General features: G+C 38.0%; 1 protein-coding gene across 2 annotated transcripts in view; it reads left to right on the forward strand.

Annotated features, from left to right (window-relative positions):
• Positions 1 to 15,972, forward strand: part of ELAPOR2 (endosome-lysosome associated apoptosis and autophagy regulator family member 2) — a 173,074-nt gene that overhangs the window by 129,142 nt on the left and 27,960 nt on the right. For both annotated transcript variants that reach the window (XM_004602150.2, XM_055144169.1), the window contains 4 exons: positions 857 to 1,030; positions 3,450 to 3,639; positions 4,914 to 5,010; positions 5,994 to 6,095. In XM_004602150.2, coding sequence (XP_004602207.2) covers positions 857 to 1,030; positions 3,450 to 3,639; positions 4,914 to 5,010; positions 5,994 to 6,095 — 563 coding nt within the window. The remainder of the gene's footprint in view (positions 1 to 856; positions 1,031 to 3,449; positions 3,640 to 4,913; positions 5,011 to 5,993; positions 6,096 to 15,972) is intronic.

Genomic DNA, 15,972 nt, shown 5'->3' on the forward strand with positions numbered 1-15,972 from the left:
CTGTAGTTCAGCAAACTTCAGGGAAATGCATTTTAATAGAGAAATGCTAAGAACCATTATGTTAAGGTTTATATGAAACATTACGGTACCTTTATGTTAAGCATTAAGGAATATCCCCTTCTAAGTGTCTCTTAGATGTTTTCTGTCCTCTTACATTTACTGAGTACTTCATTAGTGTTCTAGTTTCTGTGAACATAAATAATAAGTACCAAAATCAGTAAGTTCCCCAGAAATATTAGAACTGATTTCCATATACTTGATATACTTGATTAAAGTGGAATATATATGCATACATATATATATATACTTGATTAAGGTGGAACAAATAATCTCTGTTGTTTGATTATAGAATAATTTTAGGGATAAATGATTGATGATATATTAAAGATTGATGTTATATTACAGATGAGGAAGGAACTAGTTTTATTGTCAATTATACTGGCATGAAAAATTATTTGACTATTAAAATTTTTTATAAGAAATGAATCAAATTTAGGGGCCGGAGCGATAGCACAGCGGGTAGGGCATTTGCCTTGCACGCAGCCGACCCGGGTTCGATCCCCGGCATCCCATATGGTCCCCCAAGCACCGCCAGGAGTAATTCCTGAGTGCAAAGCCAGGAGTAACCCCTGAGCATCGCTGGGTGTGACCCAAAAAACAAAAAACAAACAAACAAACAAAAAGAAATGAATCAAAATAGTTTTACTTTTACTAGCACTTAGAAATTCTCTAGTAAGTCAAATATAATGACAAAATTACTGAAAGTTTTTAAATATGGGTTTTTTTAAAAAATATTTTTTGTGGAAGCTTATACTTTTCTTTTTCTGCATTAAATATTCTTTGTATTTAATCAAAGGACCACTCAGTTTGTTATAGTGACTGCTTTTTCTACCATGAGAAAGAAAATCAGAGTTTGCACTACGACTTCAGTAACCTCAGCAGCGTGGGCTCATTGATGAATGGCCCCAGCTTTACCTCCAAGGGAACAAAATACTTCCATTTCTTCAATATCAGTTTATGTGGGCATGAGGTAAGCTCTGGCTCCCAGGTAAGATGAGACATTAGATCGGTTTTGACTTAGTGTTATTTTCTTTGTTGATGACCAGTAACATCTTTAAGGAGATTCACCCTCAAATGACAGAAAATGAGCTTTGTCAGCTTAAAACCTCTGTTACCTCCTTGCATCTTGGTAGCTTTCTCCACCAGGACACCTTTTCCAATTCTCAGCCTTCAAAAACAGTTATTAGTTAGTTGAACCCCCAAACTTCAAGATGCAGATGATCTTTCATTTTTGTAGAAGTGGGTCAGGCTTGTTTTTTACACCTATTTCATAAATAGGCAGTGGTAGTATGAGAAAATTTTACCCTTATGTATTTGTTTTTTTTGTGTTTTTGCTTTTTTCGGTCACACCCGGTGTTGCACAGGGGTTACTTCTGGCTCATGCACTCAGGAGTTACTCATGGTGGTGCTTGGGGCACCATATGGGATGCTGGAAATTGAACCCAGGTCAGATGCATGTAAGGCAAACACCCTACCCGCTGTGCTGTCACTCCAGCCTTTACCCTTATTATTATGACCAGTTTTATGATTGTTTCTTAAAGATGCTTACAAGAGGATATTTGTACAAAAATTAAAGTAGGGGACAAATGTTAATTGATAAAGTGGCCTCTGCTACTCAATAGTATTATTTTTTCCCTATGGAAAGAAATAGAACCTTGAATGGTACTATTAGTGGGGAGAATTACAGTACTACATGTACAGTAGATGTTTTTGTCATGTTCAGTATTTTATGGGGATTATGTATGACTGAAAATATATGCAATTATGTGTGTGCATGTATACACACATATAATTAGCAGGGGTGAAATCTGTAAGGATTCACCTAACAAGTTTCATCTCCATGCATCTTTTCATATTTACTCCTCTCACACTAGTATTCATTATTTTGAGATTATTTACCAGACTTTGTTCAGGGGAAATTAAAAAACAAATCTGATGACCAATAAAGTTTTATATGTATGGAAATTTCCTGTTATGATTTTACGTAGAGTTATACAGCACACTTGATTTGTCATTCAATTTACCACATAAATAAATATAGGTTTAATATGTGTTATGTATCAGATCAGCAGAAAACAGCAAGTAAGACTAATTTCGGATATTTCATACTTCTCAACCTTATTCCTGTTTTACCACTGTCCAATTTCTATCATTTATTTTCTTTTTAGTTGTCTTTCGCCTTCTCCTTTGTATTCTCATTTCTTTCCTCTTATTGTTGTTTCCCCATGGTAGTATCTTCTTCTTCACCCTGTTTCTGCATTTTTGATGTCAGCAATTCAATTTAAACTTACACCTGTGTTGTGGTGACAGAACTTAGTGAAGGTAGAAAATTTTATAGGTCTAGATTGCTAGCTATTTTAGGGAAATTTTAGATCTATACTTCATGTCCATCTGTGCATACTGCACATTTAAGACCAATGAAGTAATATCCCAATTTTCCTAAATTAATTTATTTGTGGAAATTATAGAGCAAGTTATTGTCCTTTGCAGTGGGGCCAGGGTATATTTAAGGATACTATTTAAAAATACTCTAATTTGGGAGTGCCAGAGTGAAAGTATAGCAGAAAGGGCCTTGCTTACAGCCAGCTTGGGTTTGATCCCTGGCACTCTCTATGGTTATCCAAGCCCCACAGAAGTGATTCCTGATATAGCCTTGAGTATTGCCAGGTGTGGGCCCCCCCAAACAAAAATCTAATTTTTAATTTCTGTCTTCCAATTATTCTTCAAATAATATTATTTTAGATAATATTATTTTAGATTAAATTATTAATGAGTCCCATTTTCCCTTCATATTGTGTAATTGAATAGGTACATATCATTATATCTAAAAGTAGGTAAAAAAAAGAGACATAGTGACCAACTGTTTAGAATTTAGATGTTGTACTAGAATTTTATTATTTGAAAGATGGTTTTAACTTTTCTTCTTAAGTCTTCACATAACCTTTTGACCACCAATATGTAAATTATATAAAGAAAAACAGGGAGCAGGTCCTATTTTCCTTTGCCATTAAAACCTCCAACAGTTTTCTGATCTCTTTAGTGTGTGGAGTTAATCTTTGAATCAAAGATTTCACAAATGACTTCATTCCTTTACAACTCTTGTAAAAGAATGACGTTCCTCCTTTATAGTAGATGCTGTGCTTGGAGGAAAAAATGTAGTCATGAATTCTTTATGTTTATCATAACTTCAGTGACTCTGCCACTGGTAAATGTTGAAGTAGCCTAAAGAACTTAAAAAATAGTGTTGCCTGGGTCTTGCACCAGATCAATTAGAGTCTCCCAGGTCAGTTGATGTGAGAACCACTGCTCTACTCTAGTCACAAGTGGCAAAGATACAGTGTAAAGTCCAACCTTCAGTAAAACCACAATATTTTTATTTTTTATTTTAGGGTAAGAAGATGGCTCTCTGTACCAATAATATAACAGATTTTACAGTAAAGGAAATGGTGGCAGGATCTGATGATTACACAAATTTGGTAGGAGCATTTGTATGTCAGTCAACTATTATTCCTTCTGAAAGCAAGGGCTTCAGAGCAGCCTTATCATCACAATCCATCATTCTGGCAGACACGTTTTTAGGTAAGCATCATTTGGTTCCTTATGCATGCATGCCTTTATGCTGACGATATTACTAATCATTTGTCATTGCATTGGTGTTTACCATAGATGATTAAGGCTTACGGGCCATTCTAAATCATCACTTTGTAACGTGACTAAAGATTACCCTATAGATGAGTTCTACTGGTCAGGATCAGGGAGTACAAGAAGATTTTGAATTTATATATTAATTCCTATGTGACAAGATGTTTTCTGAAAGTCTGACTTCCACCAGATCCTCTGGGAGTTTAAGATGCAAATGATTTTGAAAACCAAAACTAAAAGCAAACTATGAACAATAAACAAGCAAAATATAAAACTGTGTTATTTTTCCATGAGTTTTCATCATCTTTTCTCATTCCAGAGGTAAGCTGGTGACAGTTTGCAAAGGTGAATATTCTGAGTTTTATTCCCCATCTACCCTTTTTGTGGTCCAGAAGATATAGGAAAGTTTTAAGAAGAATTAAGGTCCGTAATGAGTGATTGATTCTTAAGCACCAAGTTAATTAGAACCACTGGGGTGGAAATTAAAAATCTAAGGATGCATATGACAATATAAAAGTTTTGCAAGTGGCTCAGGAAAACGTCATGTGCAGCTAGATTTGAGAACCATTGCTATAGACTGCAGCAGAACATAGTTTTAATTTTCAGCACCAAGGCCAGTTACTGAGCTTGTACTTGGAGCTCTCCTCTAGGAGTACAAGTTGCTGTTATAGCTTGCATTTTGAATCTGTCATCATTTTGCCTGTAAGAGATGGGAAAAATACATTGTTTGTAGAAAATATGTAAGTAATAGAAATTTGGAGTTATTTTCAGGGAACTATTAGGACACACATTTTTGTTATGTTGTCAATAATGACAATATTGAATGTGAGCCAAAAGTTGTATTTGCAAAAATAGTCTAGGTCATTTAATGATACTCACCAGAGATGGAAAATTTCAATAGTATATTGTTAACATGTCATAATCGGAAGGGTTTTATAGATCACTTCAATTATCACATGCATTCTACAGCTCATTTCCTAGGAAGTGAAAATGACCTAGCAAAATAAAATTGCATATCTAGGGAGCAAAATCTATTACTTTTTATTCTGGGGTCTTCTAAGTGTTTCTTATTCTTGCCATGAGTGCACTAATTTAACTCAATTTTCTGGTAAAATGACGGCATCAAAGTAAATCTATTTTCAATTCAGGTATATGGAGATGAGATCAACTTAATTTCTCCACATTACTTAATATCTTATTTTGTCATCTAGGAGTGACAGTTGAAGCCACACTACAAAATATTAATATAAAAGAAGATATGTTTCCTGTTTCCTCAAGTCAAATACCAGATGTGCATTTCTTTTATAAGTGAGTCAACATGTTCTTTCCCTGGACTTCTTTTTTCTCAAAAGCAAAAGGGTTAAACATTGACATGCCTAGCAGAGTAGATGATACTAATGATTAGGAACTGATTATTCAATAACCTGTGAATAGTATGGAGATCTAAATTTTTAAAAACTTATATAATTTCTTTCATATGCATTTTCAGAGAGTGCATTCTGGGGTATGGTGCCACCAGCAGGTCAATCTGTACCTATGGGCGAGTGCATCAGAAGCCTGATGGTGCCTTCAGACTTCCAGATATCCAAAATTGCTGCTGTGCCTTTGGCCAGACCCCAACAATTTGGGGTTAAGTTTACCAAGAAATTAAATGGCCAAAAGTTAGGTATGTGGGAGATACACCCACAAACTACCTCTGGCTCAGCTATATAAGCTCACCTCTCGGAGAGCCTGGCAAGCTACCGAGGATATTCTGCCCATATGGCAGAGCCTGGCAAGCTACCATGACGTATTCAATATGCCAAAAACAGTAACAACAACTTGCTCTTCATGTTCCTGGAGTGAGCAGACGCCATTGGGAGCCATTGGGATATACTGGCATGCGACAAGGATAAATGGAGATGTTGCTGGTGCCCACTCAAGCAATTGATGAGCAATGGGATGACAGTGATAAAGAGTGCATTATTGTCTAGGCAGTGATTATTTGTAATTCAGCTGTCAACTTAAGTAGATATGACCTCTATTTTATTTATTAAGTATTAAATATAATTTTAATTTTAATTATACAAACTTTACTAAAAACTTGATAGCTTATCTGCTTACTGGAAAAGTATTCTGACTTTTATGGGTGGTGAAAGTAAATGAACTCATTTTGTATTACATTGGCATACTTGGGTACATTTTTCTTTTTTATTTGTTCATAGAACATGAGTAAATTTATACATAGAGCATTTTTGTCTTTGTAATTAATGTCGTATTTGCTTTTTCACATGTCACTTTACCTGTAATAGGTCTTCAACAGCAACAACATCTTGTGTTAATGGCCGATCAACTGCTGTGAAAATGAGGTGTAATCCTACTAAGCCAGGAGCAGGAGTGATTTCAGTCCCCAGGTATTTCCATTTCTACACAATTATTGCACATTTGTATTTATTATCACCAAATAAATGCTCTCCAGCGTCTTGCTATTTTAAAGCATATTCCCTGTGGCTGTAAAGCCGAAAGACAACAGAAGAAACTAGATTTATTGTAGGGATGTGCTGAGTGCCTGTGAAGAGGAGGAGACTTTACTAAACACTTGATGACAGCTTATCTGCTTACCTGGAAAAGTATTCTGGTTCTCACTCTGTCTCAGTTCTTCCCAGTCCTGCTGGCCTCAGTATCTAATTCTCATGAAAGTTATTAAGTAGTATGTAATTACATTTTTGTATCATTTTATTTATTCTTTTATGTTTAGTCTCAATCTCCTGGAGAACAGGATAGGAATTTTACTGGATTATAGTTCTTCATCAACATCAGCTATTTGTAGATCTGTGTAATCTACCATATGAGTCATAGTTTCTTTTTCAGTAAGGGAATGGGGACTAGGATAGATCATTTGTATGATCCATTTCCCGCTCTTCCAGTTTTTAAATGAATGGTGACAGAATTACCAAGGAAGTATGACCTATAGACTCCAGGATACAGTTTATTTAACTTACTGGCTTAAAAGCAACAGCTGTCCACAGTTTGGATTTGATTTGTTCACTTTAGTTGGGATCAATAGGAGAATATAAACAGCTTATAAGAATTCTCAACTTAAAAAATGCTTTCATAGCATGAATAGTACTTGAATGTCTGTTAACATTTGTCACAGTTATTGTTCTATATGAATATGTTATTTTTGATCTTTTAAGATACTTATAGGTCATGGTTAAATCAAACTTCAAATCGGAAGCCTTTTTTCTTAATTTTTTTTTTGTTTTTTAAAGAAAACCAATGGCTGAATTTTGTTTTGAATAGTCTCATGGAAACCCTTGCCAGCTTTAAGCCATCCTGCATAAACTCATACCAAAATGGGTAATCAGTTGTGCAGGCATTGCTTCAGATACATGTCTATCTTAAAAGCACTTATTGCTTTTTGAACTTGTTTCTGAGCACTTAGGTACTTACCGACTGTGTTCCTTTGGTTCTCATGGGTTTAGAAATTAATTTCTCTACCTTTCTGAGGTGAGAGGATGTGATGAAGTGAATGCACAATAAAGGCAGTTGAGAGATTGGTGCCCAAGGGCTTGACATGCTGGAAGCTTCCTGTGCCCGTGTGTTCTTGTTAGAATCACACCGCCGGTTCCCCCTTCTTTCTGAGAAGGTATATTCAGAGATAACTTCACCAAGCTCTGATAGCCCGTCATATAGCTCTGTGTGGAGAGGCTTGATCTTTTTACTGTGGCACTTCTGAGGTTCCTCTTTGGGCTTAGAAACCTCTCCATGGCTTGCTGGCAGTGTACTTGGATGGTCTGCAAAGTTGCCTTTAGATCTCGGACTAAGGCAGATATTGCTGCTGAAGACTAGGTGTGTCCTTTAGGATCGCACTCCTTATGGGGCAGAAAGAAACAAGGTACACGGAGGTGGGAACTGACCAAGCTAAGTAAAAATGGACATATGAATTCTAAGCACAGAACTGAGATCTCTAAAGGGAAAGCAGCTTGAGTTGTCGAGAAGTTCTGTAGATAATGGAGAAGCTCTTGGGTGGGCAGGTACTGTGGGATAACATACATTTTTGAGATGTGTGAAACGGTACCTCTAAGGGTCCTGTAAACCATGGTCACCTTAATAAAAGAAAAGGCCACAAAACATACGATAAACATAACAAGCAATAAGAAATATTAGGTTTTCCCTCTAGAAAATACATCACTCTGACTCTCCCAAGTTGTGTTCTGGTGTTTTAATATAAGAAAAATTAGTTGCATGCTATTATACAATAGTATTTAGAAGCTGACCCTTTCCCTTGCAGAAGAGGAATAGTTAAGTTTCTCTTTGACTTTGTTGAATTTTTTTTTTCCTAGCTAGGTGACTGAACTGTCCTGTCCAGGGTTTCTCAAATTCACCAGGGTGTTTACTTTAAAAATAATTTCTGGAATTTCCTCACAAACCTAAAAAAAACTCTACTGAACACAAGAAATTCTGATATGCAGAAAAATTTGGAAACTGTTTAGTAAAATTTTGGAAGTTTGACCTTTTTTTTAACAGAGGAATCTTTTCAAACATTGCATTTTAGAATTAATAAAATCCAATTTGAAATGTCTTCATCTGCAACATGGAGTCCTTCAGTTGTAGTTTAACAAAACTGTGTCACTGTGGTGCACACTGAAGTTTAAGAACCATGGGGAACTCTGTGCTGACCTCATTCTTTTTGGAATCAATTTCCCATCAGGACACAAGGGGGCACTCTGGGATTAGAATGGGAAAGAACTGTTTGTGTTGAAATAGATTTCTGTCTCCCTCCCTCCTTCCTTCCCTCCCTCCCTCTCTCCATCCCTCTTTCCTTCCTTCCTTCCTTCCTTCCTTCCTTCCTTCCTTCCTTCCTTCCTTCCTTCCTTCCTTCCTTCCTTCCTTCCTTCCTTCCTTCCTTCCTTTCTTTCTTTCTTTTTCTTTCTTTTCCTTCCTTTCTCTCTCTTTCTCTCTCCCTTTCTTTCCCTCTCTTTATCTCTCTTTCTTTCTTTCTTTCTTTCTTTCTTTCTTTCTTTCTTTCTTTCTTTCTTTCTTTCTTTCTTTCTTTCTTTCTTTCTTTCTTTCTTTCTCTCTCCCTTTCTTTCCCTCTCTTTCTCTCTCTCTCCTTCCTTCCTTCCTTCCTTCCTTCCTTCCTTCCTTCCTTCCTTCCTTCCTTCCTTCCTTCCTTCCTTCCTTCCTTCCTTCCTTCCTTCCTTCCTTCCTCCCTCCCTCCCTCCCTCCCTCCCTCCCTCCCTCCCTCCCTCCCTCCCTCCCTCCCTTCTTTCTTTCTTTCTTTCTTTCTTTCTTTCTTTCTTTCTTTCTTTCTTTCTTTCTTTCTTTCTTTCTTTCTTTCTTTCTTTCTTTCTTTCTTTCTTTCTTTCTTTCTTTCTTTCTTTTTCCCTATAAGACTGAATAAAGGTTTCCTATTAACTATAGAGAAATGTTTCCAGAGATACTTTTCTCTGTATACCTTTGAAGATGAATTGCATTTATATTTTGAGTTTCGTTTTTAAAAAATTTTTTTATAAGTTCACAATATTTGATTACATTTAATTTTCAAACACCAATCCCACCACCATTAAACCTTTTCAGCACTAAATTCAGCATGATTTCATCGCAAGCCCCAATCCCTGTCCCAAAATACAGCTGAAATAATATATTTTGTACGGTCTGTAATGGAGGACTGATGAACATGCTTACAAATAAGTGTTCATATAGGAAACAGTGTGAAGATTGTTCTACTCTGGCAGGAGCCATTAAGATATTCTATAGGATATCACTAACATGTTGTTAAAGTTTGGGTGATGTGAGCTTTGGTATGTATATCTAAAAATATGTGTATATGCATATATATATATTTCCCTCTATGACTTGTTGCCTACTATATGAACCCATTCAGGTTGGTGTGGTAATTATGAAGAATGGGCCTTATGATATGTCCAAGAATATGTTCACTCATAAGTGAGGCTTGGCCCAAGCACGTGGGGAGCAGCCTTGAGCGTGGTGGTGGTTGGGTTGTGGAGGCTTTTGGCTGCTGGAGCTGGGTCCCTTGGGGTGGAGAGGGCTCTCACCCGCCCCCCTCTGGCGTGTGAAACAGCCTGGTTCGGAGTCTGGTGGCATGGTTATGGAGGCCTCATGTTATTCTCCCTTTCGGGAGAAGCTGCCGTGAGATCTGGACAGTGGCCAATCTATATTTTGAGTTTTAAGACCTCCAGGAGACTGAGAGGAAGATGCTGAGAAGTAACTGACGGCAGTCTCAAAGGGAGAGTGGCGGAGCTGGAGCAATAGCACAGCGAGTAGGGCATTTGCCTTGCACCCGGCATACCCGGGTTTGATTCCCAGCATCCCATATGGTCCTCCGAGCACTGCCAGGAGTAATTCCTGAGTGTAGATCCAGGAGTAACCCCTGTGCATCACCAGATGTGACCCAAAAAGCAAAAAAAAAAAAAAAAAAAAAAGGAAATTGGCTGTGAGGAAGAGCGTTTGCCCCCAGGAACTCTCTCTTGGCCACAGTCTTGGCAAGCAAATTTTGGCAAGTGAATTTTTGGCAGGTATACTGTAGATTGGGAGTCTGTGTCTTGATGATCCTGTCACCAGACCCCAGTCTGGGAAGTAATAGAATTTCTTACCAGAAATTGAATGGAGCATAAGAAAAGCAGAAATTTAGAGGAAGTAGCAAATTCTCTCTGCCGCCTACTAATCTGCAATTGGAAACACCAACCTGTCTGTTTGGTCTGGCATATGCAGTCGGTTTCTAATTCCACAAAGTATGTCTGGAGGGTGAGAGACATTTTAGATAAAAAGTTAACAGCCTGATGTCTGTGGCAGTTGAAACCCGAGAGCTGGAGTGGACCTTTGATGTTATCTACTGCAGCTGGTATCTTGGCCAGAACATAAATTGCTAACTCAATATCCCACTCAGATACCTGAATACATGCTTCTCTAGTCTTCCTTTTAAAAGGCTTCGCAAATCTCTCATTGGTAAGCTAGGGGTGGGGTGGGGTTGGAAGGGATTGAATTGAAGATTCTCATTTCTTTCTTCCATTTAGAAAAAAATTTAGACCAAAGCAATGGGTCCGAAGTACTCTTGGAAAGACATGATAAATGTCTGTTAGAGAAAGGGTTCGAACACAGCTTTGTTACAAAATGACAGGGAGATCCATTTAACTCCGCTACCAGAGAGGCCCCCCATTAGAGCTCTGGATTCTCACTCTCCTAGTTTGCAAGGTAGGAAGTCCAGGGCTTCCACCGTCCCACCTTATACAGCCAGAGCATGGCAGAGGAGTCGGGATGGAAGCTTTTCCTGATGGAGTCTGTTCTTTTCATACCATTCTGCCTTTTTTTTTTTGCCGTTTGTTTCCCTTCTCATAGGCAGAGGTTTGCTTATAAGGATATTAAGAAGGGAAGCAAATATCACATTTATCCCAGAGGGATAACTCAACTGAGCTGCAAGTTGCTGGAGCCTTCTTCTAAATGAGTCATCTTTCCTCACACTGAATCTTCTTTATTAGCGTTAGGAACTGGAAGAAAATCGTCATCCTCTCTCCCTTAACTTACATGACTGTGTTTGACCAGTTGGGTAGTTTATTTTTTTAACTTCGTCTAAAATTGCATTGTAAAACCTTCCAAATCCAAATTTTTCTTCATTAACATGCACTCTCTGAGACTATTGTATCTCACCCAAGGAATATCTCTTTGTCCTGAGCTGATAGTGTTCAGAGCTCAAATGCTGATTTTTTTACTCTATCAAAGTCAGAAAATCTATTGGATACAAATTTCGTGTTTTCTTTGGTCTTTGGGGAATAACTTTGGTGTTTGGGAGAGTTGTTCCTTTTGGGGAACTGCTATTAAAGTCAAAAATAAAATTCCATTTAAAGTTGTTGAGAACTAGAGAATAATGATTGACTGAATGAGTTCCTCTTTTACTTCGGTGACATTTATGCAGGATAAGAAGTATCTATGCTTGTACAGTTAAACTAAAATTGTAATATAATGAAACAAATTAAAACCAAATGTGTTCTTAGGAAAAGAAAATGTAAGAAGGCACATGAACACAATGGATCCAGAAGATAGTGTGTTGTTAGGGCTCATGCCTAGCTGCTTCTGACCCAGTTTTTATCCTGGTCCCACGTGGCTTTTTGAGCATCACTGGAGGACCCTAAGCACCACTGGATGGTCTTTGGAATCTCAGGGCTAGCTTTGAACTACTGGAATATTGGGCAAGGAACTTCAGGAATGGCTCCATGAGGCTCCTGGGCAAGCTTGGGCATCTCCTTCCTGCTCCCTTGAGTTTCCCCGCCCCTTCCCCAAAAAAAGAACCTACCAACTAAGGTGAAGACAGCTGCATGCTGAAAGTAGACTATAGACTGAACATGATGGCCACTCAATACCTCTATTGCAAACTACAATATCCAACAGGAGAGAGAACAAAAGGGAATGCCCTGCCACAGAGGCAGCGGGGGTGATGGGGGATGGGGTGGTGGTGGGAGGGATACTGGGAACATTGGTGGAGGAGAATGGGCACTGGTGGAGGGATGTAAGCAAAATGCAGACATGAAAGTTCATAAGTTTGTAACTGTACCTCATGTTGATTCACTAATAAAAATTTAAAGTGAAGACAGCTAAAAGCCATTGTGATCAACATAGCAAACATGAAATTTTTAGTTATATAATTTGGACACTGGTAAGTAATCTAAAGGCACTGTGTACAAGATCTCAAAATGGAGGGTTGGGAGATAGTATTGAACCCGGGTTGGCAATATACAAGGCAAATGCCCTACCCTCTGTGCTGTCGCTCCAATACCACAAAAACAACAACAAAATCACAAAATAGTTCTAGGATTAATTTAGAAATAAGGATGGCAAAATGTCAGGAATTTCTTTTTGTCTTTAACTAAAAATGACATAGAATCTATAGATAAAAAGAATTGGGAAATGTCAACTAATTTCACTTGTTCATGTTTTTATCAGATGCCAAATTTAGTAATTAACCCAGGCAAAATCTTTTAGAAGGTTTGCTAGATATTTCGTAGAATTTTCTAACCCAGATCTAAGAGCTATATGTCAAAATAAAATCTTACATTCAAACGCTGTCGTAAGTGATTTATACATCTAGCTTCAGGGCAAACAAAACTGGAACAAGATACAACAGCGTTTCATGAACTCCCACTGAAAGGTTTTCTGCCACGGACACATTGTCCTCGTCAGCAAAGCTTGGAGACTCTGGAACTGTCACAGGCTGTGGGGAGTGACCAGCCAGGGTCAGAGAGCATAGCCATTACCTGGCATAGCCATTACCTGGTGAGTGCAGGTCTGTGTCCCCAAGAATAGGCAGACAAAGAAACAGACAAAGAAACAAAGGCAGACAAAGAACAGAAATCCCACATTATGGGATATGGGGTAGGGGGGAAAGTTCAGCAACAGCAAAATCCAAATGATAGATATTCTGGGCACACAAGATGAGTCCCTTTCCCCACACTCTTCTGGAAGTAATTCTAATAGGGTCAGGAACATGCTGATGGTATAAATGAGTTTGCTTTAACAGTGGATTTTGATTGAAGTTTAAGCAAAAAAAAAAAAAAACAAACAAACCAAAAACCCAACGACAACTTTATGTTAATTTGTCGACTGCCAGCTAATTAATGATAGGTTGAATGTTATTAAAGTTCACAAGAAAACAAGATTCTTCTTCATGAATTCATAATATGAATCAAGTTCAATCCTGCTTTAGGTAAAGATGCATCGTTTTAAAAAGAACACTAATAACTTATTGCTCCATTCCCCCTTGGGCAAATGTATCTAATTTTAGAATGGGAGATATAACTTCCTTAAAAAAATTAATCTGATTTCATATACATTGTCAGTGCCATCCTGATTCATGGGGTAGTTGGAGAGGCAGGAGAAGGACACTGGAAAGCCTATTCTTTTGTAAGTAAAACCAGAGTTCCTGGTTGTCCTTTGAATCTCTCCTAGTTTCTTTGCCTAGAAATCTCAGCACACCAGGTCATCAGATCTCACTCCTTTGCTCTGTCAGCTGTGTCATATGCTGTCTCCAGGAACTTTATCACTGACTTCTATGTGATCACAGATACCAGACGTTATGGATTAGTGAGATATTTAAACGTTTAGGGGAAGGGGATGAAGAGGTGGATGGCACCAGAATCCAAGCAGGAAGAGTATTTCAAGTATTTGACAAAAAAGCACCTATCTTGTTTATTGTTTGTATTTTTGTTCTCTTGCTAAGGAAAAAGCATATTTTTCATCCCATGTCTTTAAAAAAAAGTATTTTCACTTTCTATTTAAACATTATTGATTTAATGGCCCAAAGCAACAGAACCTGAGAATTGATCTACAGAGGTGTGCTTACTCTGGTGGGAATAGGGAGCGTGTGGGAGATATGGGGGTTTGAAGAGGGGAGACCCTGAAACAGCGGTGGAGGGGAGTGGATTCTCTGGTGGAGGGTTGTAGGCATGATATCACAGCTACTCACAGTGCTGTCAATCATAGTGCCGAATCAAAATAATTACTGACTGCTATTATTAGTGCAGCATCTCTACCCCTTCACAGAGAAGGCCTGATTTAAACTGTGAAACTTGGAATTTATAGCAAAGATCAAACTTAGGTGTTCTACATTTTATTTTTTTAATTTGTTGTTGTCGTTCTTCTCTTCTTTTTTTTGGTTTACTTCTGGCAGTTTGGGGTGTTGCTCCCAGCAGTGCTCAGGGGCACTTGGCAGGGATTGAACCAGGGCTGACTGCATTTCTCTGGCCCCTGGATGTGAACACTTTTCATTGGGTGAAAATAATTGAAGAATTGTTTCTAAAATAAACTGCATTTCTGCAGTATTTTTTGAAAAATGAAGTCTGTATCCTTAGAAGCTTGCACTGAATTGCCGGCCTGGCTAGCTGAATAGTGCAAAGTGGGTCCCCCATGCCGCCTGAGTTCTGCTAGGCACACCCCTCCCCTAAATAAGTACAAATAACAAGGGAGTCTACTCAGGAAATGCACTGAATCATTTTAGTATTTTGATAATGTGTAGCTTTGTTAACTATATCAGATTTCTAACCATCTCCCCCTCCCCTTCCCACCCCCTGCCACCATCGTTTCTGTAGTTCTACCAATTTTCACAAGGTAATGTGCATTGTTAGGTGGATTTTTTTCTTCTGTGCTTCAAAGTTTCCCAAATTGTTCTCTCATTTTATCCTTAATAACTATCCTGTGAAGGCATTATTCAGGCATTCTGAATAATGATGAATACCAGAAATGAGACACAGTCCTTTGAAAGTTCAGTTAGAATTATAACCCATTTTCTTTTAAGAGCTTTTTGCAACTTGGGTTAATTTCCTCCTCTGCCTGACTCTTTGAGTTCTTTCCTCTCAAACTTTAGTATAAGACTTACTCTTTCTTTTTGTCAAGTTCAATGGTCTACTCCCCATTTTAAAATGTCTGTGTTTTGAAAAGATAAACAAGGAAATGATTTTGAGAATAGAAATTTCAGCACTAAAACATATTGATGATTTTTGCTAGTCAAAAGGGTATAATTACTTTTCCCCCACTTTTTTTAAATTAAAGCACTGTGATTTACAATGTTATGTATAGTTGAGTTTTAGACATGCAATATTGCAGCCCCGATCCCACCACAGATCCCACTTACCTCCACCAATCCCCCCGCTGACCCGCCGCCAGTGCCTTCCACCAGCCTACCCTCTTACCAGGCACCTTTCTAAGCTTGGTTGTTAAAATTTGGGTATCTTGATTTCAGTGTTGTTGACTTTGTGGTTTGGCTATTTGGCTCTATCATTGCTTTACATAGTCATTGTACCTGGCTCCCTGTCCTGGCCCCTGTTGCTTCTCCTCTATCTTTTCTCCCCCTCCCCTCCACTCATCCTTTTCTTTCCCATACTCTGGGGCCAAGGTTGATCAGGGCATCCCTCCTTTAACACATTGCGTTCTCTCATCCAGTTATTCTAAATACCACATATGAGTGATTAAAAGTTGCAAATCATTATTATGTAAATAATGTTCTTAAGAACACCATTATTTACATAATAGTGATTTGGAAGTTTAGACTATTTTCCACTTTCTGCTGTTTCCTACTTCTCATCTTGAAGCTTCTTGATCTTTTGCTCAGCTTGTATTATTCTGCAGTTCAGAGCTTCTCTTGACTTTTTTTTTTAATATCAATTGCCATGTTCTTCATTTCTGTCATTTCTGAATGTAGTAGTTTTTTTTTCATTTCAACTCTCATACTTTCTTGATTCTGCTATCATTTCTTTGAGCTCATTGAACATCTTCGTCATA

Source organism: Sorex araneus, chromosome 1, assembly GCF_027595985.1.
Source record: "Sorex araneus isolate mSorAra2 chromosome 1, mSorAra2.pri, whole genome shotgun sequence".
Classification (NCBI taxonomy): domain Eukaryota; kingdom Metazoa; phylum Chordata; class Mammalia; order Eulipotyphla; family Soricidae; genus Sorex; species Sorex araneus.